Below are 24,366 nucleotides of genomic sequence, written 5' to 3'. Positions count from 1 at the left end.
TCAGCACTATAATTGAAAATTTAAAAAAATTATCCCCTAGTTAAGTGAACACTTCTTGTCTCATACCTCTACTCTTCAAACTGCTAATGAAAAACACTCAAGTGGGCAACAGTGTTTGAAGTCACTGCATCACAATTTGATGCCTCAATTATTTTCCGCTTTCGGTGCCATTTCAAAACAATCTCATATTTTATTCATGAAGGTTCAATTGTACCCTAAAATGAAGATGAGTATGAGTGTGTGTGTGTGTGTGTGTGTGTGTGTGTGTGTGCGCGCGCGGTGTCAAGATGCACCTGGGAAAAAACTGGCTCTCAAAAACATTAACAGAGTCATAAAAGGCAAAAAGCAGACTGGTGCAATCAACGGACATACAGTATCTCACAAAAGTGAGTACACCCCTCACATTTCTTCACATTTTTCTTTATATCTTTCCATGGGACAACATTGAATAAATGACACTTTGATACAATGTAAAGTAGTCAGTGTACAGCTTGTATAACAGTGTAAATTTACTGTCCCCTCAAAATAACTCGACACACAGCCATTCATGTCTAAACTGCTGGCAACAAAAGTGAGTACACCCCTTAGAAAAAATTTACAAATTGGGCCCAAAGTGTAAATATTTTGTGTGGCCACCATTATTTTCCAGCACTGCCTTAACCCTCTTGGGCATGTAGTTCACTAGAGCTTCACAGGTTGCAACTGGAACCCTCTTCCACCCATTTATGACAGCATCACAGAGCTGGTGGATATTAAAGACCTTGCGCTCCTCCACCTTCTGTTTGAGGATGCCCCAAAGATGCTCAATAGGGTTTAGGTCTGGAGACAGGCTTGGCCAGGCCATAACCTTTACCCTCAGCTTTTTTAGCAAGCCTCTGGTCGTCTTGGAGGTGTGTTTGGGGTCGTTATCATGTTGCAATACCACCCTGCGGCCCAGTTTACGAAGGTTGAGTGCACGTGGTCAGCGTCGTACACAGAGGTTGGCTTTGGAAAATAGGCCTATGAATACTGCCAGCATTGCTGAAGGGCTTGAAGGGGTGGGGGGTCAACCTGTCAGTGCTCAGACCATACGCCACACTCTGCATCATACTGGTCTGCATGGCTGTCATCCCAGAAGGAAGCCTATTCTAAAGATGATGCACAAGAAACCCCACAAAAAGTTTGCTGAAGACAAACAGACTACGGACATGGATTACTGCAACCATGTCCTGTGGTCTGATGAGACCAAAATACATTTATTTGGTTCAGATGGTGTTAAGAGTGTGGAGCGGCAACCAGGTGAGGAGTACAAAGACAAGTGTGTCTTGCCTAGAGTCAAGCATGGTGGTTTGAGTGTCATGGTCTGGGGCTGCATGAGTGCTGCCAGCACTGGGGATCTACAGTTCATTGAATTCTAACATGTACTGTGACATACTGAAGCAGAGCATGATCCCCTCCCTTCATAAACTGGGCCGCAGGGCAGTACCGCAACATGATAACGACCCTAAACACCCCTCCGAACGACCACTGGCTTGCTAAAGAAGCTGAGGGTAAAGGTTATGGACTGGCCAAGCATGTCTCCAGTCTTAAACCCTATTGAGCATCTTTGGGGCATCCTCAAACGGGAGATGGAGGAGCGCAAGGACTCTAATATCCACCAGCTCCTTGATGTCGTCATGAATGGGTAGAAGAGGGTTCCAGTTGCAACCTGTGAAGCTCTAGTGAACTACATGCCCAAGAGGGTTAAGGCAGTGCTAGAAAATAACGATGGCAAAACAAAATATTGACACTTTGGGCCCAATTTGGACATTTTTTCTTAGGGGTGTACTCACTTTTGTTGCCAACAGTTTAGACATTAATGGCTGTGTGTCGAGTTATTTTGAGGGGACAGTAAATTTACACTGTTATACAAGCTGTACACTGACTACTTAACATTGTATCAAAGTGTCATTTATTCAGTGTTGTCGCATGGAAAGATATAATGAAATATTTGAAGAAATGTTAGGGGTGTACTCACTTTTGTGAGATACTGTATATTTCACTATTTGTTTACTTTAAAAAAGGTGCTTCGAGGAACTTTAAAGAGGACCTATGATGCTTTTTGACTTTTATGACCTATAAACGTTTTTATGATGATTTATAGTCATGCTCAACCATACTAAATTATCAAATAATGACTTACATGCATTTCGATGTATTCCCTGCTGACCGTCTGGGGTGTCTGTGCAGAGCACTAGACACTATTCTAGCCAGTCGAGAAGTCACGTGTTCAAAGCGGCTTGACGCTTTGTAACTTCGTGACGTCGCATGTAACTTGGTGTCGTCACCACGCGGATGTTTCCATGTATAGTAATGCTGTCACTTCCTCGCTCGCGTCTGTCTCGCGCCCTTATAGGTCCATGCTCGCGCTTCCCGCCACTGAACGTGTTCCGGAAGGAAGGTAACCAATCACAACGGAGTGGGGTTTGCAGGAGGGGGGGAGGGTAGCGGAGATGGCCGAAGCACAGGCGGAGGGAGCGGAGATGGCCGAAGCACAGGCATGCTGGATCGCCAAAATAAGAGAAAGAGCTTCCCGAAAATCTACATAGTTTTTTGTGATGTGATTCGTGTCAGGTTGCTCTATAGCAGTGTAAAACAAGAAATTAAGACCAGAAAAGTAGTATAATAGGTCCTCTTTAAGTTTGTGTTAATTCTTGCACCCCCCTTTGGACTAAAGCGGTAGAGTTTTACTAAGCCAGCTATAGTTCCTGGGTGAATGTGCCCATGACAAAGGCATTAAGAAAAACAATATAAAAATAGCATTATTTGCACTGATGGTCTTGTTTGCGTACGTGTAATTTATGATTATCAGAGGAAAAATTAGACGGTTTCAGAAATATTTAAAAGTTCCACGTAGCTACTTTAATGTGCAAACAACAGTTGTTTCTTTAGTTCTACTTATATTGAATTATTGTGTAATATTGAAATATTTAAGATTCCAGATGTCAACGCTCCCTTGCTAACTCTTCCCTTTCGAATAATTACAAAAGCTTCGGTGGCCTTCAAGGACAAGAAGCTAGTTACTAAAGATGGCATCACCCACCACTGCCTCAAGTCTTTCCACAATATCGAGTGATGAGGTGAAGATGTATTGAGTCATTTATTCTATAGTACTTCTTCATCATCTTTTTATTAGTTGGTTGGTTTATTAGACTTTACAGAAGCTACGGTGGCCTTCAAGGACAAGAAGCTATAGTTACTAGAGGTGGCATCATCCACCACTGCCTCAAGTCTTTCCACAATATCAAGTGATGGAAAAATACAAAAAACAAAAAAAAAACAGCCTACATACAGTAACTGCATAACACTGATATCTATGCGCTTGGGGATGAAAAAGTTAGCCTATGAAAAGTTTGTTTTTGTCGCTGACTGACTGTGTGAAAATTGCTGTCAAAATACTGCACACACACACACACACACACACACACACACACACACACACACACAGAGTCCCCGAGCAAAGGTGTCTAACTGATTTATATCTGTCAACCTGCATCTGACGGATGGCACCATTCAATCCAAAAAGTTCGGCTGAACACTGTTAGGCAGCAGGGGTAAAAACTTGTTCGAATGACAAGTCAAAACTGTATTTGACAAGATAGTTAGGTTACTTATACACACACACACACACACACACACACACACACACACACACACACACACACACACACACACACACACACACACACACACACACACACACACACACACACACACACACACACACACACACACACACACACACACACACACACACACACACACACACACACACACACACACACACACACACACACACACACACCGTTTGGGTGTTTATACCCTCTCAATTTAACAATATAATAAGGTTAGTAGAATGATAATTTAATACATTTTTGCTGTGTTTAAGTTCGATGGACAACTTAAGAACAAATCCTTCTGTAATAACCTTCAGAATAGTGCTGAGAATGATTATGGAAAGTTTAGTTGATGTAAGTGCTTTAGAAGTTGAGATGTTTGGTTCAGAGTATTGGAGAAAAACTAAAGTCGAGATAGTGTCCGGTAAATATGGTTGTATAGGAGAAATATACAGACACAAACAGACAAGGTTTAGTCAAATAAACACCTGAATGTACATTTTGGACTTTTTGATTTAAACGAGTATGAAAGAAGACATGTTATGGAAGCAAAATAGACAAAAATCTCTAAATTGATCAGTGCTTGAAAAAGTAAATAAATAAAAATTCAGTGTCTCAATAAATAGGTGTTCTTTGGTGAAATTGAGCTGTGTATTCAGACGACATGCTTTGCAGTAGCCCTAGTATGTGTCACGTGCCTTTGGGAGCCCAGAACAACAGAGGCATTAGCCCACTTTCCTCGTATTAGTGGGAACAAACCAATTAACATAAGTGCAGTTCCTCGGATACATTTCACCATATTCCACCGAGAGCTTGTCCTGAAAACAACCTTTATACTGTTCACCCTGGAATTTCTGACACACTTATCTGTGTGTGGTCTCGTTACCATGGATATTCCTTGGTAGGGGTGGTGGAAAAAATAGGAACCGGTATGGGAATTGTTTAAAGATTTTTTTTGGGCAAGTTCAAGCTTTATTAGATAGTAGCGTAGTGGATAGAGCGTGTATCATATTGGCTCCAGCCTTCGTTGCAGTGGTCGTGGGTTCAAATGTGACCCGTGGACTTTTACTGCAGGTCATCCCCCTCTCTCTATCTGTCTCCCCATTTCAACTCTACTAACTGTACTATCTAATAAAGCTTGAAAATGCCAACAAATTATCTTTAATAAGACTCACAGCCCTATTCTTTGGTCTTTTCCTGGATTATATTACATTTTCAAGACGAGGTGTCGGATGTAATTTGGTTTCAGAGAGCAGCCGTAGTATTGGGCTGAAATGGACTCTGTAATCCGTTCCCGTATAGCACTGATGGGATTTGCTTGTTGACCTTGATATTCAAACTTGACACACACACACACACACACACACACACTCTGCCTTATACGGCTTATAATAATAATAATAATAATAATAATGGATAGGATTTATATAGCGCTTTATTCCCTTGGGACCCAAAGCGCTTACAGGGTTCCAGGTTCCATTCATTCACACACAGTCATACCGGTGGTGGTAAACTACGATAGTTCTGGGGCAGACTGACGGAAGCGTGGCTGCCATTCCGCGCCAACGGCCCCTCCGACCACCACCTCAAACACACAGCAGTCATACACATTCACGTCAGGCAAGGTGAAGTGTCTTGCCCAAGGACACAGTATACACAGTACACACACACACACACACACACACACACACACACGCTTATGGCTATTTCACATTGCTATTGCTGAGACTGGTGTTTAAAATAATGCTATGCTATATGCTATAATGCTGTACTTTATTATCTGCTTGTGCATTAGCTGATATTATATGTATTTTCTATTGTGCATGTTATTTTACAATATACCCCAAGAATCTCCCAGTTCAAATTAAGAATTGTTCATTTTAAGAACCCCGCCGTTACCCTGATTTCAACTATGACATTTTGTGATACTGTCTCTCTACAGAAACATTTCTACCTTATTGCCTAGGGCTACACAATTAATCAAAATACTACAGCAGTGTGACTAAATGTATTTGTGACGATTCTTCCATGTTTGCATAAGTGAAGAAATCTGCCGTTTCAAACAAAACGCTTTCTCATTTTTCTTCAATCTGCTTCTACAAATGACTAGTGTGTCAGGTTTAGGCTCTCCAAGATAAATGGAGAGAGAGAGAGAGGCAGGTAACACATACAACTTTTCTACGGATACACAATCAATCAAAATATCTCAGCTCTCTATGTGACTAAATGTTTTTGCGACAATTCTGCAATGTTTGTGCACAAGTGAAACAATCTGCTGCATCCAACAAAACGCTGCTTTTACAAATGACTAGTTTGGCAGGTGAGACTCCATGTGATAAATGAACAGAGAGGCAATACAAGCTCATAAATCAATAAATGTACATAAATCTAAAAAGTTGGAGACAGAGAGAGAAGTGGCAACCTATTTGTGTAAAATCTCAAACACAAATTTCACACATCCCAGCTTGTTTCAAATTCCCTATGTAGATGTGTAGGAGTGACAAATATGCACACACCATTACGATAGCTATTGTTCCATTCTCAAAACTAAATGTTAAGACAATCCTGCACAGCCTTAGCTAGAAGGATGTGAGCCATGAGAAAAGGTTCCACGGACATTTTCTCATGTACATAAATCTAAAATGTTGAGAGTAAAATGCGTTGGTGAGAAAAGCTTTGTAGGAGAAACTAAAAATGTGTCACAAAAGTGCACTCAAACAATCAGCAGAGCATTTTAGATGACTACCCAGGTTTCAGTTATTACTTCAAAGTATCAAGATTAATTTATTTGTGATTTCTAGTGTCCTTAAAAAATATATTTAACATAATAAAACATTTAAAATTTAAGATTGTTCCACCCCAGCCCATAAAAGTTACATAGAAAGGAGAATAGGCTAAAAAAGTTAAAATAGAAACACATTAAAACGGAAAAATTAATAAATAATGCTATTTAGAGTGCAGCTTCAGTCCTTATTAGGTTATATTAACCTAAGTTGGTCACATTTGCAAAACAATGGATGAATGCTTTACCGACAAATGTAAAAAAAAAACAAAAAAAAAATGCCATTGCGATAGCTTTTGTTCCATTCTCAAAACCAAATGTTAAGACAATCCTGCACAAGCTTAGCTAGATGGATGTCAGCTAAGAAAAAGGTTCCAGTGACATTTTCTCCACAAAACGTGTGAGAAACGAACTCCTCTAAGCCTGTCTGTCTGTCTGTCTGTCTGCCTGTCTGTCTGTCTGTCTGCCTGTCTGTCTGTCTGTCTGCCTGTGTCTCTAAGGCTCCTGCTGCAAGGTTGTTGTTACTATCCAGGGAAGATGTATTTTTAGGCCCTAAGCTTCAAGGGGAACATGGTACAGATGTGTGTATATACAGTGGGGGGATTCACACACACACACACACACACACACACACACACACACACACACACACACACACACACACACACACACACACACACACACACACACACACACACACACACACACACACACACACACACACACACACACACACACACACACACACACACACACACCCTTTGGTTATAGTAGGACATGTACCCACAGATGTCTGTACATACAATGGGGGATTTAAACACACACACTGCCTTTTGTTATAGTAGGACAAGGGCAAAAAGACATACGAATATTAAATTATGGTAATTTAAATCCGTGGTTCTCACTTTTCTGTCATAAAGTCATATCCACCTTGGAAGAATAATAAATAAAAATTCCCCCACGACCAAATAAAAATTGTTATTTTTTTTTTTAGCAAAGTTTACCTCAACAGAACACTTTTTATGACAATTTCTCTTTATCAATCCATTAAAAAAAACTTAAATATACCTCTTTTCTAGAACAATGAATCGCCATAATATCGGTTCGTGATGAAACTACAAAAGTCGCTGTATGTGTGTGTGTGTAGCCTGGTCCTACCAGACCATCGTACTTCATTTCATTTGTATAGAGGAATTTGGAATCGCTCAATTGACAAACGTTACCTCATTTGAAGGCGGGTGTCTGTTGAAGTTTAAAACTATTGGATCTGCCCAGTGCCACTCTGGATCTGCCAACCAATCGCATAACGTTTGGTCGTGACGTATGTCATGTGCCGGCTTGTGACTACAACTGAAACTGGCGCACGACCTCAACGTCATTGTTCTCAGCCACTCCCTCTGTTCGCTGATTGGACCGGCAGAAATCTGGCTGAGAAAACCCGCGAATAAACCACCGACCCAGACTGACTACTGAAGGGAAATGAAAATTGAGCGGAAGTAGGTAGGCGGGCGGTGCCAGGCTAGTGTGTGTGTGTGTGTTTGTGTGTGTGTGTGCCAGGCTAGTGTGTATGTGTGTGTGTTTGTGTGTGTGTCAGGCTAGTGTGTGTGTGTGTGTGTGTGTGTGTGTGTGTGTGTGTGTGAATGAAACATGTTTCAACAAGCTGCTTGTCTCTGTTTGGTCCCTACCTGGCCCATCTCTTCGCTCTTCCTCTTGCGCGCAGAGCGAGTGATTTTCACGGTGACAGAGCTGTGGTCTCCGTGGCGACGCAGAGCCATGTGGTTGGGCTTTAAAGGACTGAAGGAAATCTCCATCTCCGGCTTGGGGAACCGGCGCATTCTCCCGTTCTCCGTCGAGATCTCAGAGGATTCTAGAACCGACGGATAGCCAGTGGAACTCTGTTGGAAAAACACATGATTTTTTAGCTTAAAACAGCAGTGCATCAAGGCCAGTAATTGAATCTTCTATGTTGTTTATAAGTTGTTTTATCTAATGTTTTACTTCTTCACTGTTTTTTACTGATTGTTTAAAGGTGCACTATGAAGTTCCAGAGGAGGGGGATTTGTTAACATTCACAAAGCCTGCAGTTAATTTACTAAACATATTTTCTCTACATGTAATTCTTAATATTGAATAATTCTATCATCATAGATAAAATCAAAAATATTTTGAGGAACCTGGAACCAAACGTAAGACTAGAATATGTTTGTAAACCAAACTGTGGGCCCTGCTGCTGTAAACAACAACAACAACACTGAAACAGTAACTTTTCAGGAAGCTTTCTAACTTCAAACAGTGTTCCAGGGATCTACATTTTCCCTGTGAGGAAAGTTTGTTTATTCAGTTACGAGAATAAACCTTAGAAAATGAACTTCACTTGTCTGACAACCCCAAAGTTACATAGTTCCCCCTGAAAATAATAAATAATCTAGTTTTGATTTATGATGACGGAATTATTCAATACTTTCGGAGCACACACACACACACACACACACACACACACACACACACACACACACACACACACACACACACACACACACACACACACACACACACACACACACACACACAGGATCCCTGGAACACTGTTTGAAAGTGTGACCGGCCGTCAGAAGAGTGAAGGAACTGAAAAATCCAGTTTTCTCTTGCTAAAAGATAAAAACTTTTTTTCCTGCAGATTCACTGAGGTTTTGTGTTACCAGAATCCATTACTCTTCCTTGTCTGATGTTCCTGTCTGAGCGTTCCCTGCTTCACTGTGATCGTAGACTCAGATAATGTAAAAGAACAGAATGTAAGAGGCCACAGACTTGTCCAACTCTGACCAACGTTATGCAACTGTCTGAAGGTTCACTTTATATAGGTGGCTAGATTTTTATAGATATCATCTTGAAACCTTTCTAGTTGATTACAACAATAACGCAGAAATATGCATTTTTATTTTTTACAAAACCAAAATCTAGACGCTGGATAAATACCAGAGTTAAAATCTTCATTTCATTTCTACAACATATTAATGTCCAAATATTATATCCAAACTGATTTGAATACACGTTTTTTATCAATCAAAAAATACTATTATAGGTTTTAAAAATGCATTTTCTGCATGTATTCCAGAACAAATTGTAGCCTATCATAAATCAGACAATTTGAAAATTAAAACCTGTGTTTTCTTTCCTTCAGCTTGATTGATAAAGTAAACTACAGACCAATATTCTTGTTTTGTGAAATATAATATGTAATGTCAAGAAGGGTTTAGGCATAATACACCTCGGCTTCTTCCTACACCCTTTTTGGCCATTGTTTATTTTCTTAAATGATTGATCGTGTTTGTATTATGTCTTTGTGGTCATGGACCGAAATAAATGTACTATTACTACTACTATCTTACCTGACTGGTGACTGAGGCTCTGGTGTCCCTCCTCCGTCCTCCTGACTTCCTGGTTATAGTGTCACTGTCGGGGTTTCCCTCAGACGAAGCAGGGGCCTCGGGGCTTAGAGTCTGTCACAGGCACAAGGAGGAAAAGGAGAATAAAATAAATCATGATATCGAGTTTAGTTTGCTATCGAATACGTACTAATAAAGTGTATTTAATGTTAAAGGCGGGGTAAGCAATTCTGGAAAATATTTGTTGACAAAATCACTGTCAAATCAGTGAATATATCCAAACAATCTGCTTATTGTCCGTAGTGAGTTTGTTGAATACATGATTTTGTCAACAACCATACTCCAGAATCACTGACTCCACCTTTATTGTAGTGCCTCTACAAGTCCATAACATTGTGTCAAATACATTTAAAAAAAAGATTAACAATGTCAGCAATAAGTAAAAGTCAAACAATTATTATACTTTTTTTTATTGTGGTCGTATTCAGATTAAGAAATTCAAAAATATCACAGTCAAATCAAAACATTGTCCCCATGTTGGAAACAAGGACTTTTCCAAGACTTTTCAGGTTCCATTCCCTGAAATTCAAGGACCCGTCACGGTATTATACAAGACACAGATCAAAGTTAATTACCGTTTCAACACTGAAAACGTTTATTATTAGAACCAGCAGCTTTGTGCAAGTTCACAGACTACATCATCCATCTTCAATAACTCTCACACACACACACACACACACACACACACACACACACACACACACACACACACACACACACACACACACACACACACACACACACACACACACACACACACCCCACTTCCTGGGTGCAGGTGGCGCTGTCAGAGAAGGACAAACAGATGTCGAGACCCCCTTGAAAACTAGAAGGGTTTATAGGGGTTATTATTCCCAAAAGAAAGAATTGGAGGAACAGGTGCAGACAGCTAAACATCGCCTATTTATTATAAGGACTTACATTTCTATAATTGCACTAAATATATCAATTCAAGCTTCTCAATGATACGTGTTTATGCATGTACTTTTTCAAGGAGAAATCTTCGAAGGCCTTTAAAGGTCAAAATCATCCGCTCCTCCAATCCGCTACCTGTCTGTACTGTGTGTGTGCCGAGAAAAAAATTCCAGGTTTAATACACCGCCTAGGCTCTGTAAACGGAACGGGCATGTTGCTAGATACAGTGGGCCCCCTTTGTTTACAGAGCCTAGACTGTTTATTAACTAGATTGTTTTTCAGCACACAGTACAGACATATAGCGGATTGTGAGGAGATATTCACTGGTTTAAACAAAAAGTGATTTTGACAACAAGCGTTCTCCAGAATCACTGAGTCCACCTTTAAATGAACCGTTTAAACATAAAAATATAAATATTCCTTTCAAACTGACCTGTGTGTCTGTCTCCTCTTGTTTTGATTTGAAGACCTGGAGTTGATCTTTCAGTCGTTGTATCTCTGTCTCTCTCTCTGACAGAGCGGCTTGAAGCTCTGCTACACCCACACCGCCATCACCATTCTGTAACAGGGAGAGCATGGACACTTGAGTATGTTTTCATTCACAAAACAGCTCTGGAAGAAATTAAGAGACCTGTCTGGATTTTTCTTCAATCTTCATCTCTACATTACTTAATGGAAATGCTCTTTAATGACGATATTTTTGGGGGGGAATTTGGTAGAAATGTTGTCAGTAGTTTGTAGAATAAAACCAAAATGTTCATTCTACTCAAACATATGCCTATAAATAGTAAAACACGTGACACTGAATATTTGGAATGATCTCTTAATTTTTTCCAGAGCTGTATTTTTTTTTGTGTGTGTGTGGGTTTTAGAAAGTTTTAACAAATGAAACATATTTAAGGAGCTTGAGAATTGACAACCCAGAATTAAATTTGTTTAAAAAATACTGTGGTTTTTTTATGTCTCCTCAAGGCATATAATTGCTGGACACAGACAATAAAACGTACAGTGGTGGGTCGAAAATGAGACCTTGGGTAATTTTTGTGCATTCTTGAAAATATTGTGCAAAACAAGATTTGAGGTCACAGTAACTTTGACCTACAATAACGAATCAGTTTCTCACAAAATGTTTATTAGTTTATTAAAAGTATGAAATATTATGACCACGGATGGAAAGTTAATCTGTCTTCTGCATAAATACGGTTAGGCTGCATATCTAGACTTTATTGTTAAGACCACAACAGCCTCTTATTTGAAATATAATTAATATATAATAAAGAAAGATGTAATGCTTTCAATAACCCCTGTATGATTATCTCTGCAGTATGAAGGCTGTGCACTCTGTCACACTTATCGAGTATCTTTCATATCGTTTGTGGTTTTCCCTATACAGCAACGCCCGCATAATATCACCCACAATTACCCGAACAAAATTTTGTCCTGATCCTAATTTCAAAATCAATAGTCATTTTTAGACATTGAGCCCAGAATCAATTCACTACAGCCTTGTCCTTCACACAGACAGTGGGCACAATAAAAGGAATTATCCTATTTTGAAAATCCCCACACAAAGGGCTTGGGTGAGGACAAAATATGGGTCAGCAAAGAGCAAATTTACTTAAATGTAACGATGTGGATATATGGAAGAAATAAATAACTACATCTTAAAGGGATACTTCACCCATACTGAACCGGCGTTCTATCATTATAAAATCATTATTATAATATAATGAATGAGGTTTTTCTTCTCTCAGTCTTCCCTTGGCCCAGCTGTCCTTATAATCTAGGGATGTGAACAATGTGTCGATTCTCGGCTCGATTTTCGACTCGTGCCCAAGGCGACTCTAAAAATAGAAATCGGTAAATCGGGTGTTTTACTTTATTAGATGTTTTGGGGACATGTGAGACGTCCGTGATGCGAGTTCACGTGTGGTCACGAGCGCGCTGCAGGCGCTTCATTTCTGCAATGTGCGCGCATTAAATGTCCTGTGTGGGCCAACAGTGCAGTGCAACATATGCAGCATAAAGTTATAGCATTCATCTACGGCCGTGATGTTAAATCACCTTCACACAAAGCCTCCGCCCGGGCAAAGCAGCGAGTAGCGCTGTGACGGTGACGATCACCAGGAGACCTCGCAAGTAGCCTATGAGTGAATGAGCCGCCGTGCAGAAAATCTCTGTGGTTTGTTGAATAAAATGATAACCGGGGCTATCCTGCCCTTTAACGTTGTCTACGGGAACGGCATCCGCGATCTGTTTGTATGTCTCAAGTACACAGAGCCATTTCGGCAAGCTGACAGTGCGACTGAAGGGACTGTTGTTTCTGTTTTCAGCCGAGTTCACCTCCGACGCATGGACAGCGTTTTTAAAATTAAAGACTCTCATTTTATTATCAAAAAGGCTTTGATGCAGATGAAGTCTGAACACACACAGCGTGCGGCACCAGTGTTGTTTAAAGGAAAGCGCAGTTTATCAGCACCACAACTACGCTCTGCTGCCGCAAAAAAATGCACATTGCCTTTTTTTTTCTCTTTTCTAATGGCATAGTAAATCGATCGATTTGTCGATTCATGCCTCCGACACGTCGACACGCAAATAATGAATCGTTTAACATCCCTATTATAATCCTAACCCTACATTTTCCCATGTGTGACGTCACACATGGGAAAATGTAGGGTTAGACAGTGAGACCATAAAACACTCTTTCTGCCTTTTCTCAGGCTAGGATGAACCCATTTCTAAAATGTTGTGCACATTTATACTACATAGGATCTCTGAGTTCAATACACCTTCATATTCCCACTGGTGAAGTAGGTCTTTAAGGCCCCTGTAAACCCAAATCCACCAAATCCTTCTAACTATGTAATGTGTGGAGTTAGTTTCATGATAGTAGAGCATCTGAAAAGAGTTATAGGCATATTTATCAATCCAAATGAAAGATATTGTCATTTAAAAGGTTCAGTCAGTGATTCTGGAGAATGCTTGTCGTCAAAATAAATGAATATCTCCTCGCGATTGTCTTGTGCACTGAAAAAAAATTCAGTGTTAATAGACAGCCTAGTCTTTGTAAAGAGGTATGTAAACATAGGGGGCCCATTATAGCTAGCAACATGCCCATTTACCGAACCCAGGCTGTGTATTAACACTGGATGTGTTTTCCGCACACACACAGTACGGACAGGTAGCAGATCATGAGGAGACATTCACAGTTTTTTTACGTTTTTTTTTTTTAAATTGTTCTCCAGAATCACTGACTACACCTTTAAAAAATGCTGATTCATCTACCAAACGCTTTGCACTTAAAACCCCAGACAGAAAGGAACGCTGGACTGAAACTACCGTACTCAAACTCTTCAGCACTGGAACATCACAGAAACCAATTAGTAAAGAGAGTAATGCCAGTGAGTGAGTGAGCGGGTCTGTATTTATCTGTTACAAGCGGCTGCCTTCCGCTGTGTCCTGTGGGCTTTCAGTAATGTGGAAATTTTAGACACATTCGTGTGTGTGTGTGTGTGACTGTGTGTGTTTCTGTAAGAGAGAGTGTGTGTTTATGTCTCCATTTACTGTGCGTGTGTATCTGTCTGTGTGTTTGTGTCTCCGTTTTCTGTGTGTGTCCATGTGTGTGTCTCTCTGTGTACTGTGTGTGTGTCTCTGTTTACTGTGTGTGTGTGTGTGTGTGTGTGTGTGAGTGCGTCCCTTGTGTCCTGTGGGCTTTCGGCAATGTGCATTCTGAATGAGAAATGTTTTTCCGTGAACTACATTTAGGTCTCTGCCCCTGCCAGTAAGTCCACAGTCGGGTAAATCAACACTCAATCAAATGGTCTGCAATACATCTGATGCCTGTAGTGTATAGTGCAATCTATAGGGTCAGGGCTAGAGGAAAGTTCCATCCCATTGACTTAAACCTAATCCATATGTTCCAGAGTAGTGTGTGTGTGTGTGTGTGTGTGTGTGTGTGTGTGTGGGTGGGTGTGTGGGTGTGTGTGTGTGTGTGTGTGTGTGTCTGTGTGTGAGTGTGTGTGGTGGGGGGGAGAGTGTGAGTGAGTGTTGACTTTTCATATATATATATATATTTTTTTTAATGGATAGATGATGGGAACTTATTTCACTGACTACATTTAAATGCACAGCTTTTCGATTAAAGGTGGAGTCAGCGATTCTGGAGAATGCTTGTTTTCAAAATAACGGTCAAAATCAGTTAATATCTATCCATCTATATAGATGAGTGTAAGTCAGTGTGTGTGTGTGTGTGTGTGTGAGTGAGTGAGTGAGTTGCATGTGTGTGTGAGTGAGGTGCATGCATAAGAGAGTGAGTGAGTGAGTGTGTGTGTGTGTGTGTGTGTGTGTGTGTGTGAGTGAGTGAGTGAGTGAGTGAGTGAGTGAGTGAGTGTGTGTGTGTGTGTGTGTGTGTGTGTGTGTGTGTGTGAGTGAGGTGCATGTGTTAGAGCATGTGTGTATTTGTGAGTGCATGCATTAGAAAGTGTGTGTGTGTGTGTGTGTGTGTACGGTCCCCTCAGTATCTAGTATCACCATCCTTATGTCACACTGACCTCTGGTGGTGAGTGTGTGTTCTGCTGCTGTAGCTGCTGGATGAGTTTGTCCTTCTCTGATTGGCTGGACAGAAGCTTCATCAGTTGGACCTCTAGAGCTTTCACCAACGTGTCTCTCTCCTGCCGCCATGTGTCCAGGGTCTGGTCCTTCTCACTCAGCTGGGACGACAGGGATTCCTGAGAGGGAATGAATGGGAATGTTAGATGGTATGTATGTAGGGGAAATACTGGTTGTGTAGTGTGTTTTGTTTGTACACTGTGTGTGTGTCTGTGTGTGAAATATTTAAGTTTATAATAATAATTTTAATAATTTTTTTACATGTATATGTTTATTTGACTAAATCTTGTCTGTTTGCGTCTGTATATTTCTCCTATACAACCATCTTTAACGGACATTATCTCAACATTAGTTTATTTCAATTCTCTGAACCAAAGAACTCAACTTCTAAAGCACTTACATCAACAAAACGTTCCATAATCATTCTGAGCACTATTCTGAAGGTTATTACAGAAGGATTTGTTTCTTGATAATATATATATAAGTCAAAATTGTTTCCCTAATAACCTGCAGTGTCTCGCCTAAAGGCCATCATGGTAAAGTTTATTTCAATTTAATTTATGGCTTGTGACCATAATGCAATGGTATGGAGCAATAACATACAATAATAACAAAACAAAACAATGGCATACCCTACGGCACAAATATTACATGAACAATAGCGTGTATCTCTGTGTGTGTGTGTGTGTGTGTGTGTGTGTGTGTGTGTGTGTGTGTGTGTGTGTGTGTGTGTGTGTGTGTGTGTGTGTGTGCGTGCGTGCGTGAGTGTGTGTGTGTGTGTGTATCACCCTCTCCTTACCAGCTGTCCCTGCTGTCTGTTGTAGCGTTCTCTGTCTTCAGCGAACTTCCTCATTTCCTGGTTCCTCTTGTCCTCGGCCTCCTTGGCTTGACCAATCAGAGAGAGTTTCTCCTCCAGCCACTTCCTGCGGTCTGTTTGGTGTTTGTCTGTGCACAGCTGGACACAACAATCTTTATATAGTGGGTGTGTTGTTTTGTCACAAGGGCTTTAACTACATTTGAGGATTAAATACATTTTTTTTTTTTTTTTTTTTACATATAAATAATGTTTATGACACTTATTATAATTATTTCTGTTCTGTGGTATGTGTATTTTCATGATTTTTTCATAATTGCTTTTTTATTATTTATTTAATTAAGGAGGAAATAAATTAATTTGTAAATATTTTTACAATTGTGTATTTAATTGTAACATTCAACTCTCAGAATTATTTACCCCCAAAAATCGGCATGAGCCCGACCAATTAAATTAATTTTTTATATTTTTTCATTTAATTGTGAAATTCGGTTTTCAGAATTAATTAACCCCAAAAATCACTATTAGCCCAAGAACAAAAATAACAATTTTTTTTTTTTTTAACCTTTATTTCTACAGGTAAATCCCATTGAGACCGAAGACTCTTTTACAAGGGAGACCCATTTTCCTTTTTCCACGTTACCATTCACACACACATTCATACACCGATAGCAGGCTAACTATCGACATTCACACGAGGCAAGGTGGGTGAAGTGTCTTGCCCAAGGACACAACAACCATGACACAGGTGGCAGGGCGGGGATCGAACCTCCAACCCTTTGATCATCAGCCGACCCGCTCTACCACCTGAGCCACAGTCGCCCCAAGTTTTAAAGTTTTAAAAATAACTTAACCCGTTCCTACCTTTAGTTTCTCCTGAGCTTGAGCGGTTTCCTGTTTGGCCAGTTTGACGTCGTCTGATGAGCTGTCCCCCTCGAGGACTGTGTTCCTCCCTCGGTCCTGATGCAGCAGCAGCCCCTTCAGCTTATCCACCTCTGGAACCGTGACAAACACAAAACCAAATACTTATATTTAAAAAGGTTCTCCGAGGAACTTTCAGTTTGTACTCATTCTAGCATTAAAAAAAGCGGTTTTCTATCGCTTTAGTAAGTATTCACTATGAAATAAGGACCAAATTAAGTTGTATTTTGAATTTCTTGTTGCATATTGTGGTGGTGTGTGCCATATTTAACAACTGCTTTCTTACTTGAGATAGTGGGTGAGATTGAGAGCGTGTGAGTGAGTGAGTGAGTGAGTGAGTGAGTGAGTGAGTGAGTGAGTGAGTGAGTGAGTGAGTGAGTGAGTGAGTGAGTGAGTGAGTGAGTGAGTGAGTGAGTGAGTGAGTGAGTGAGTGAGTGAGTGAGTGAGTGAGTGAGTGAGTGAGTGAGTGAGTGAGTGAGTGAGTGAGTGCGTGCGTGCGTGCGTGCGTGCGTGCGTGCGTGCGTGAGTGAGTGAGTGAGTGAGTGAGTGAGTGAGTGAGTGAGTGAGTGAGTGAGTGAGTGTCTGTGTCTTACCAGTAGAAAGTTCCTCGATGGTTGTGAGTTTTTCTTCTAAAATGGTTTCCATCTGCTCCTGTGTTTCCTCCTGCTCTGTCAGAGCCAAACGCATGTCCTCCATTATCGCCTCTTTGGATTCAAGGTCTAGGAATTAAACAACAACAACACACACACACACACACACACACACACACACACACACACACACACACACACGGGTTAACATACAAAATAATACTGAAATATGTAGTCTTGTATAAAAAAAATATATAAAATATATTTAGAAAAGATCAGTTGCAAAATATGAATTCAAATGTGAGATGTTCTCATGCTAGTGAATCACAGACGTGGTTTACCTTTACAGGCTTTCTCATAGAGCGTCTGGTCAGACTTTGTGTTGGAGCATTGATCCTACAGGAGAAAGGAGGAACACAGCATGAGACAAGTATATAGGCAACATGTGGGATATCTCCCACATGTTGCCAACTAGCTAAAACAAATTCTGCAATATATTGTGATATTTATTTCTGTGATATCTGTACCGTTTTCCAATTTCCAAAAATCGATATGTTGAAAAAATGAAAATAAAAAGTGTTTTGATTGAATGGCTACACAGCCCTAGTACTGGCAGATAACAGTAAGCAATGCTCTTGTAGAGATTTGTAATTCTAGTGAATGTAAAAGTGAAAATGTAAATATAGCATTTTACCACTTTGAGTTGATGTATCATTCTGTCTCTGTTGGCGACGTCGTTCTGAAGTTGCTTCTTAACTTTCTCCGTGTCAGAAAGTTTCTGCTTCAGACTGTTTTCCTCCTCTCTCATCGTGGAGATCTACAGGGGGGGAAGTAAAGTTAGATTAAGCGTGAAGGGAAATGTGTATCTGCCTTTAAACGTAAATATCTTCTGCTTATTTAAGTTTATTTTCACTTCTGTCTTTTTAAGATTAGATAAATTAAGACAATCCTTGCTAAATATAACAATAATCTATGTTAATAGAAAAAAATTAAACTAAAAAGTTAAATTAAAAAGTAACTAAAACTGTAAAAAAAAAGGTACATAACAGAAAAAAAATATATAAACAAATATATGCAAGCTAAGTAAAGTAATGATTATTATTAGTGTGACATTGAGTGAGTGAGTGAGTGAGTGAGTGAGTGAGTGAGTGAGTGAGTGAGTGAGTGAGTGAGTGAGTGAGTGAGTGAGTGAGTGAGTGAGTGAGTGAGTGAGTGAGTGAGTGAGTGAGTGAGTGAGTGTGAGAGCAAGAGTGAGTGTGTGTGTGTACCTCCTTCTGGACCTGTTGTATTTGCTTCTTGTAATCGGCTAGTTTCTCCCTGAGGTCTGAAGCGTCTTCGTCTTTCCTCTGAAGGTCCAGACTCAAACTCTTCACCTTATCACTGTCCAGGCGGCCATTTTCCTTTAGTCTGAGGGAGGGAAGGAGGGGAAGGGAGAGAGACAGAGAGAGGGAGGGAGAGAGGGAGAGAGAGAGACAGAGAGGGGGGAGAGAGAGAAAGATTTTAAAATAGGTAATTTTCATGTATTTCAATTTACAGTTCCACCATTATCAGAAACATTTTGACGAATTTACGTTAAAAACTCCAGGCCGAAAATACTATAGAAACAGATTACATTTTAGGAAGGAAAGAACACAGCACATTTTTTCAAACCCCAGATTTGAACAAAACCCTCTGTGAGAGAGAGGGAGTGAGAAAGAGTGAGTGAGAGAGCGAGAGACAGAGATACAGAGAGAGAGAGAGAGACAAACACAAGATAACAAGGAGCTGCTATCAGTGCTTTCAACAGACAGGATAGTACATTGTGCTCCAGCAACACTACTGTTCCTCAGACTGTTTAGTACAGTAGGTGGACGGATGAATGAAGACCTGTAACTGAAAGTCAAGATAAAGATAAAATGTATTTCACAATGACAGAATAATATAGTCCAGTACAAAACCATGAGATCATGTCAAACAGAGATACTGCTCTTAACTGCTTATATCCTCCCATCTGAGAACGCAAAAAATAAAACTTGAAAAAATTCCTGTGGAAATGTTGAGTGTATCTGATAAGAAGATAGATACCAAGTTTTGTGATGATTGGAAAGTTGGTCAAACAGTTCTGACATATTAACAGCCTAACCCTGCCCTTGCAAAGATGTTTTGGTCAATGTTTGGCCATTTTTCTTGACGGATGTTCCAAATATTCTAGAGACATGTAACTCCGACCAATTTTTTTTTTTGCGGATTCCATAGGGCCCTGGCTTTACCAAGTTTTCTTAATGCATTCATCTTATACAAGACAACTAAATATAAATTGGGTCGAACCTTGACAGGAATGTTGAGGATTTTCTCACCATGGCCCATGTACAGTGCTGCTTATGTTTGTCCAAGTTGACATTAGTATAGCTGCATGACCAAATCATTTAAAACGTTTAAGCTTGTTTTATTTTTCTTTTTTTTTGTGAAAACATAATTTTTGTTTATTGTATTTCCATGCTTTTCATTTTGTTTTGTATGTTTGATATGTCTGAAATAAATTTAATCAAATCAAATCAAATCAAATCAAGCTTTTCAGATAAACATTTAGAGCTGGAATGCAAAATTGAAACAGACAGTGTAAAATAAATATCTATTTACCTGTTGATTTATTGAGTTTTTTTTAATAAATAACATACAAACTCTTATTTAGAGAGGTTGCTTTCAGACAGGTCTGACAATGGCGTAGCATTACCAAGGCTGTGCAAAAACAAATTGGTGTCAAAACTCTCAAAATGTTAATTGATGGTTAGACCCAAATTGTGATGTTTTTGTTCTGTTGTTTGTATTTGTGTTGGTGGAATGTTTGACAGCTGTGAGTAATAATATAAGAAAGTAAAAAAGAAAAATTTAAAAAAGAAAGTTCATATCTATTTACCTGTTGATCTCCTGAGCTTTCTTCTCCAGGTCTTCGTCCTTCTGAGCGATGGCCTCGTGAGCGACCGCCAGCAGCTCCCTGCGTCTCTCCACCTCCCTCCGCCTGGCCTCCTGCACCGCCACACTCTCCTCTTCCTCACGGCGCTCCGACGCTTGTTTCAGACTCTTCTGTAGCGATTTCACCTCAGATTCCTTTTCATGAAGCTTTTTCTCAAGGTCCGCTAGCTTCTCTGCTAACTGTGTGTCTTTTTCTTTGAGCATTGTGTCTATTTCGGCAGACGCTAGCTTGGATTCAGTTTGGCGTATGTCTTCTTCATGACACTCGGACGCTTGTTTCAGACTGTTCTGTAGGGATTTAACTTCGGATTCTTTTTCAAGAAGTGTTTTCTCAAGATCCGCTAGCTTCTCTGCTAACTGTGTGTCTTTTTCTTTGAGCATTTTTTCCATTTCGGCAGACGCTAGCTTAGCTTCCGTTTGGCGTTTTTCTTCCATGTTTGAAAGTTCCTCAGAGTCCTTTAAACTCTTCAGTAGGGAATTCACCTCCAATTCCTTTTCAATAAGCTTTTTCTCTAGATCCGCTAGCTTCTCTGCTAACTGTATGTCCTTTTCTTTTATCATTTTGTCCAGTTGTAAAGACGCTAGCCTAGCTTCTGATTGGCATATTTTTTGCATTTCGGATTTCCTTTCTTTACGGACCTTGGTCTCTGCAAGACGGTCCTCAGCTTGTTTCAAACTCTTTTGTACGGATTTCACCTCTGATTCCTTTTCATGGAGCATTTTCTCAAGGTGTATTAGCTTCCCTGCTAACAGTTTATCCTTTTCTTTAAGCATTCTGTCCATTTCGGTAGACGCTAGCTTGGCTTCCGTTTGGCGCTTTTCTTCCATTTTGGAAATCTTTTCTTTTAGGACAACGCTCTCTTCCTCGCGACGGTCTTCCGCTTGTTTTAAACTCTTCTGTAGCGATTTAACTTCGGATTCCCTTTCAAGAAGCGTTTTCTCAAACTCCGCTAGCTTCTCTGCTAACTGTGTGTCTTTTTCTTTTAGCATTTTCTCCAGTTCTGAAGACGCTAGCTTGGCTTCCGTTTTGTTTATTTCTTCCATGTTTGAAAGCTCCTCAGAGTCCTTCAAACTCTTCTGTAGGGATTTCACCTCCAATTCCTTTTCTTGGAGCTTTTTCTCTAAGCCTGCTAGCTTCTCTGCTAACTGTGTGTCCTTTTCTTTTAGCATTTCGGCCATTTCTGCGGACGCTAGCTGTTGTTCTAGCCTTTTTTCCACTTCTAACGCCTTAATTTTGCTTATTTCGTCCAATTTTGCAACTTTGTCTTTTAGGGATTCCACTTCAGCTTGGAGACCAGAGTTCAACCTCTTGAGATGTTCTTCTTCTGAGCTTTTTGCACTTTTAGACGTAGCTTCATCTGCTGCATTTCGTTCCAATTCGCCAATATTCGCCTTAAGATCCATTAAAAGTTGATCGGATGTTGCTTTCTGCTCATTTAGTTGTTGTTTCAACTCGTCCAAATGCTGTCGTGACGCCAATTCTTGCGCTTGCAGTTTCTCGTCGAAATGTCGTACCTGCTTTTCCGAGGCCTGCGCTTGTTCCTCTAATTTAGCCCTAAGCTCTTGTTGTTCAAGTTCTTTGCCTTCAAGCTTGGCTCTAACCTCATCTAATTGTCGCTGCGAATTCTCCTCTACCTTTCTCAGTTCGATATCTTTAAGTTTCGAAGCCGATTCTTGTAGGTTAAAATTCTTGGTCAACTGTGCTAGTTTTTCGTTAGCCTGCGTTAGCTTTTGTTCCATTTGTAGCATTTCTTGGTCCTTGCTTTTATTTTTCTCTTTTTCCTCAAACAGATCTTTCCGATGCTCCGATAATTTTTCTCTTAGTCGATCGGTGATGTCGCTAGATGACGTCGCTGCATTCCGCCCATCCTCTTTAAGGTTTTGGACTTCCTGAGTTAAGGTGGATATTTGGGAAGTTTTCTCCTGGTTTTCCTTGTAGTGTTGCTCCAGTTGTTCCTGAGCAGTTTGTAGTTGGAGGAATGCTTTTTCGGCTCTCTCTGTTTCACTGTTAACCTGTTAAAAAGTTACACAAATAATATGGTAAGTTTGAATGAAATAAAAAACACACATAAGTAACAATTTTCTGGCAGATCAAAACTAATTATAATTTCTAGAAAAACATAATTCAACACAAATTCTATATATATATTTCAAATCCTTGTTTCATGAATCATTCCAGTGTTCATTTTACCCTATGGATGATTTTTTTTCTTACACAATTGTTACGTTTTAAAATTAAAAGTACATTTTACGTAAAAAATAATATATGGAAAATTTAACCTATATCATATTAATTCAAATTGAAAAAATACTTAGTTTCCTAAGCTTGGTTTGTAAAAGATTTTCATTCCTTGAAATAAAATTTCCTAAATGAAAATAGCAAAGAATTATTAAAAACAATGTAAATAAAAATAAATAAAATGTATTTAAGTAAACTGAATCGTTGAACGTCATACCCGCAAAACACTAACAGCCTTTTATAGATTGGTGTATAATTTACAGTTACATTTTCATACTATTTATAACCCACCTGTCTCTCTGTAGCCTCCAGTTTATCCGTCAGCTCTTTGAATTCTTGTCGAAGTGAATCGATTTCATTTTGCTCTTTCACTCTCTCCTCTCTGCTTAGCCTCTCTCGTGTGGCCGCGGTAACAGCAGCCACGGCAACAGTAGCTTGGGCATTCCGTCTTGTCTGTTCTTCAAGAGATGCTAACAGTTCCGCGTTGCTATGCTTTAGCTCGTTGATTTTAACAATGGCCACCTCTCTGGCCTCTCTCTCTTCTTCTAGGGATTTCAGTGCGTCTTCTTTGCCCATCGTCTGATACTCCAGAGCTGCCAGGACTTCTTCACGGCCTTTACGTTCTGTCTCGAGGGAAGCCAACGCATCCTGGGGGGGGGAATAGATATATAAGAGAATTGATTAGAATCAGAAAAACTTTATTTATCCAAAGAAGGGCAATTTAGTTCACAGTTCCACAGTCTCACGGTAAAACAAATCATTTAATAAATACTATAAATAGCAGTATGAGGAAGACATAAACATATATCAACAGCAGTCCAACAAACACATTCTCATGATTAGTTAAAATGTTAATGTTAAAACAGCAATTTATCATTAAAGACAAAGCTGGAAAAATTAACAGCTCGGATAACTACCGGCCTATAGCTCTGGCCAGTGTTTTATCCAAGGTCTTGGAGAGGATTATACTGAATAGGTTGGAACATTTTCTATTGACCTCTGACAACCAGTTCGGCTTTAAACCTAAACATGGCACAGATATGTGTATTTTTGCCTTAAATGAGGTACTTGATGTGTATAACAGGCAAAATTCCACAATTTTTATGTGTTTTATTGATGCTTCAAAAGCCTTTGATCGTGTGAATCATGAGAAGCTATTCCTCAAACTGTACAACCGAGGGGTTCCCAAATATTTAGTTAGAATCTTGGCTTTTTGGTATGCTCATCAGTCTATGTATGTGAAATGGGGTAACTCTATGTCTGCCCCATTCAATGTAAGTAACGGAGTTAGGCAGGGAAGCATTTTATCTCCCTTTCTTTTTAATATTTATTTGGATGATCTTTCAAAGCTGCTAAATAACTGTGGAACAGGCTGTATGATCGGGAACACCATTATCAACCACCTGATGTACGCAGATGATCTGGTGATTCTTTGTCCATACAGTGCTGGCCTCCAACAGCTGC

The 24,366-nt window shown here is 39.9% G+C and overlaps 1 protein-coding gene across 1 annotated transcript in view; it reads right to left on the bottom strand.

Annotated features, from left to right (window-relative positions):
- The window catches only part of kif20ba (kinesin family member 20Ba), a gene marked incomplete at its 5' end in the record, with an annotated part of 58,345 nt that overhangs the window by 18,578 nt on the left and 15,401 nt on the right, over positions 1–24,366 (bottom strand). The window contains 12 exons of the mRNA XM_080036798.1: positions 8,103–8,312; positions 9,807–9,917; positions 11,212–11,337; positions 15,329–15,505; positions 16,186–16,341; positions 17,065–17,195; positions 17,715–17,840; positions 18,053–18,107; positions 18,406–18,528; positions 18,980–19,118; positions 20,608–22,676; positions 23,194–23,550. Coding sequence (XP_079892924.1) covers positions 8,103–8,312; positions 9,807–9,917; positions 11,212–11,337; positions 15,329–15,505; positions 16,186–16,341; positions 17,065–17,195; positions 17,715–17,840; positions 18,053–18,107; positions 18,406–18,528; positions 18,980–19,118; positions 20,608–22,676; positions 23,194–23,550 — 3,780 coding nt within the window. The remainder of the gene's footprint in view (positions 1–8,102; positions 8,313–9,806; positions 9,918–11,211; positions 11,338–15,328; positions 15,506–16,185; positions 16,342–17,064; positions 17,196–17,714; positions 17,841–18,052; positions 18,108–18,405; positions 18,529–18,979; positions 19,119–20,607; positions 22,677–23,193; positions 23,551–24,366) is intronic.

This window comes from Ammodytes marinus, assembly GCF_949987685.1.
Source record: "Ammodytes marinus genome assembly, chromosome: 11".
NCBI lineage: Eukaryota > Metazoa > Chordata > Actinopteri > Uranoscopiformes > Ammodytidae > Ammodytes > Ammodytes marinus.
The sequence above is the reverse complement of the archived record's forward strand: the minus strand, read 5'-3'. Positions and strand labels throughout refer to the sequence as shown.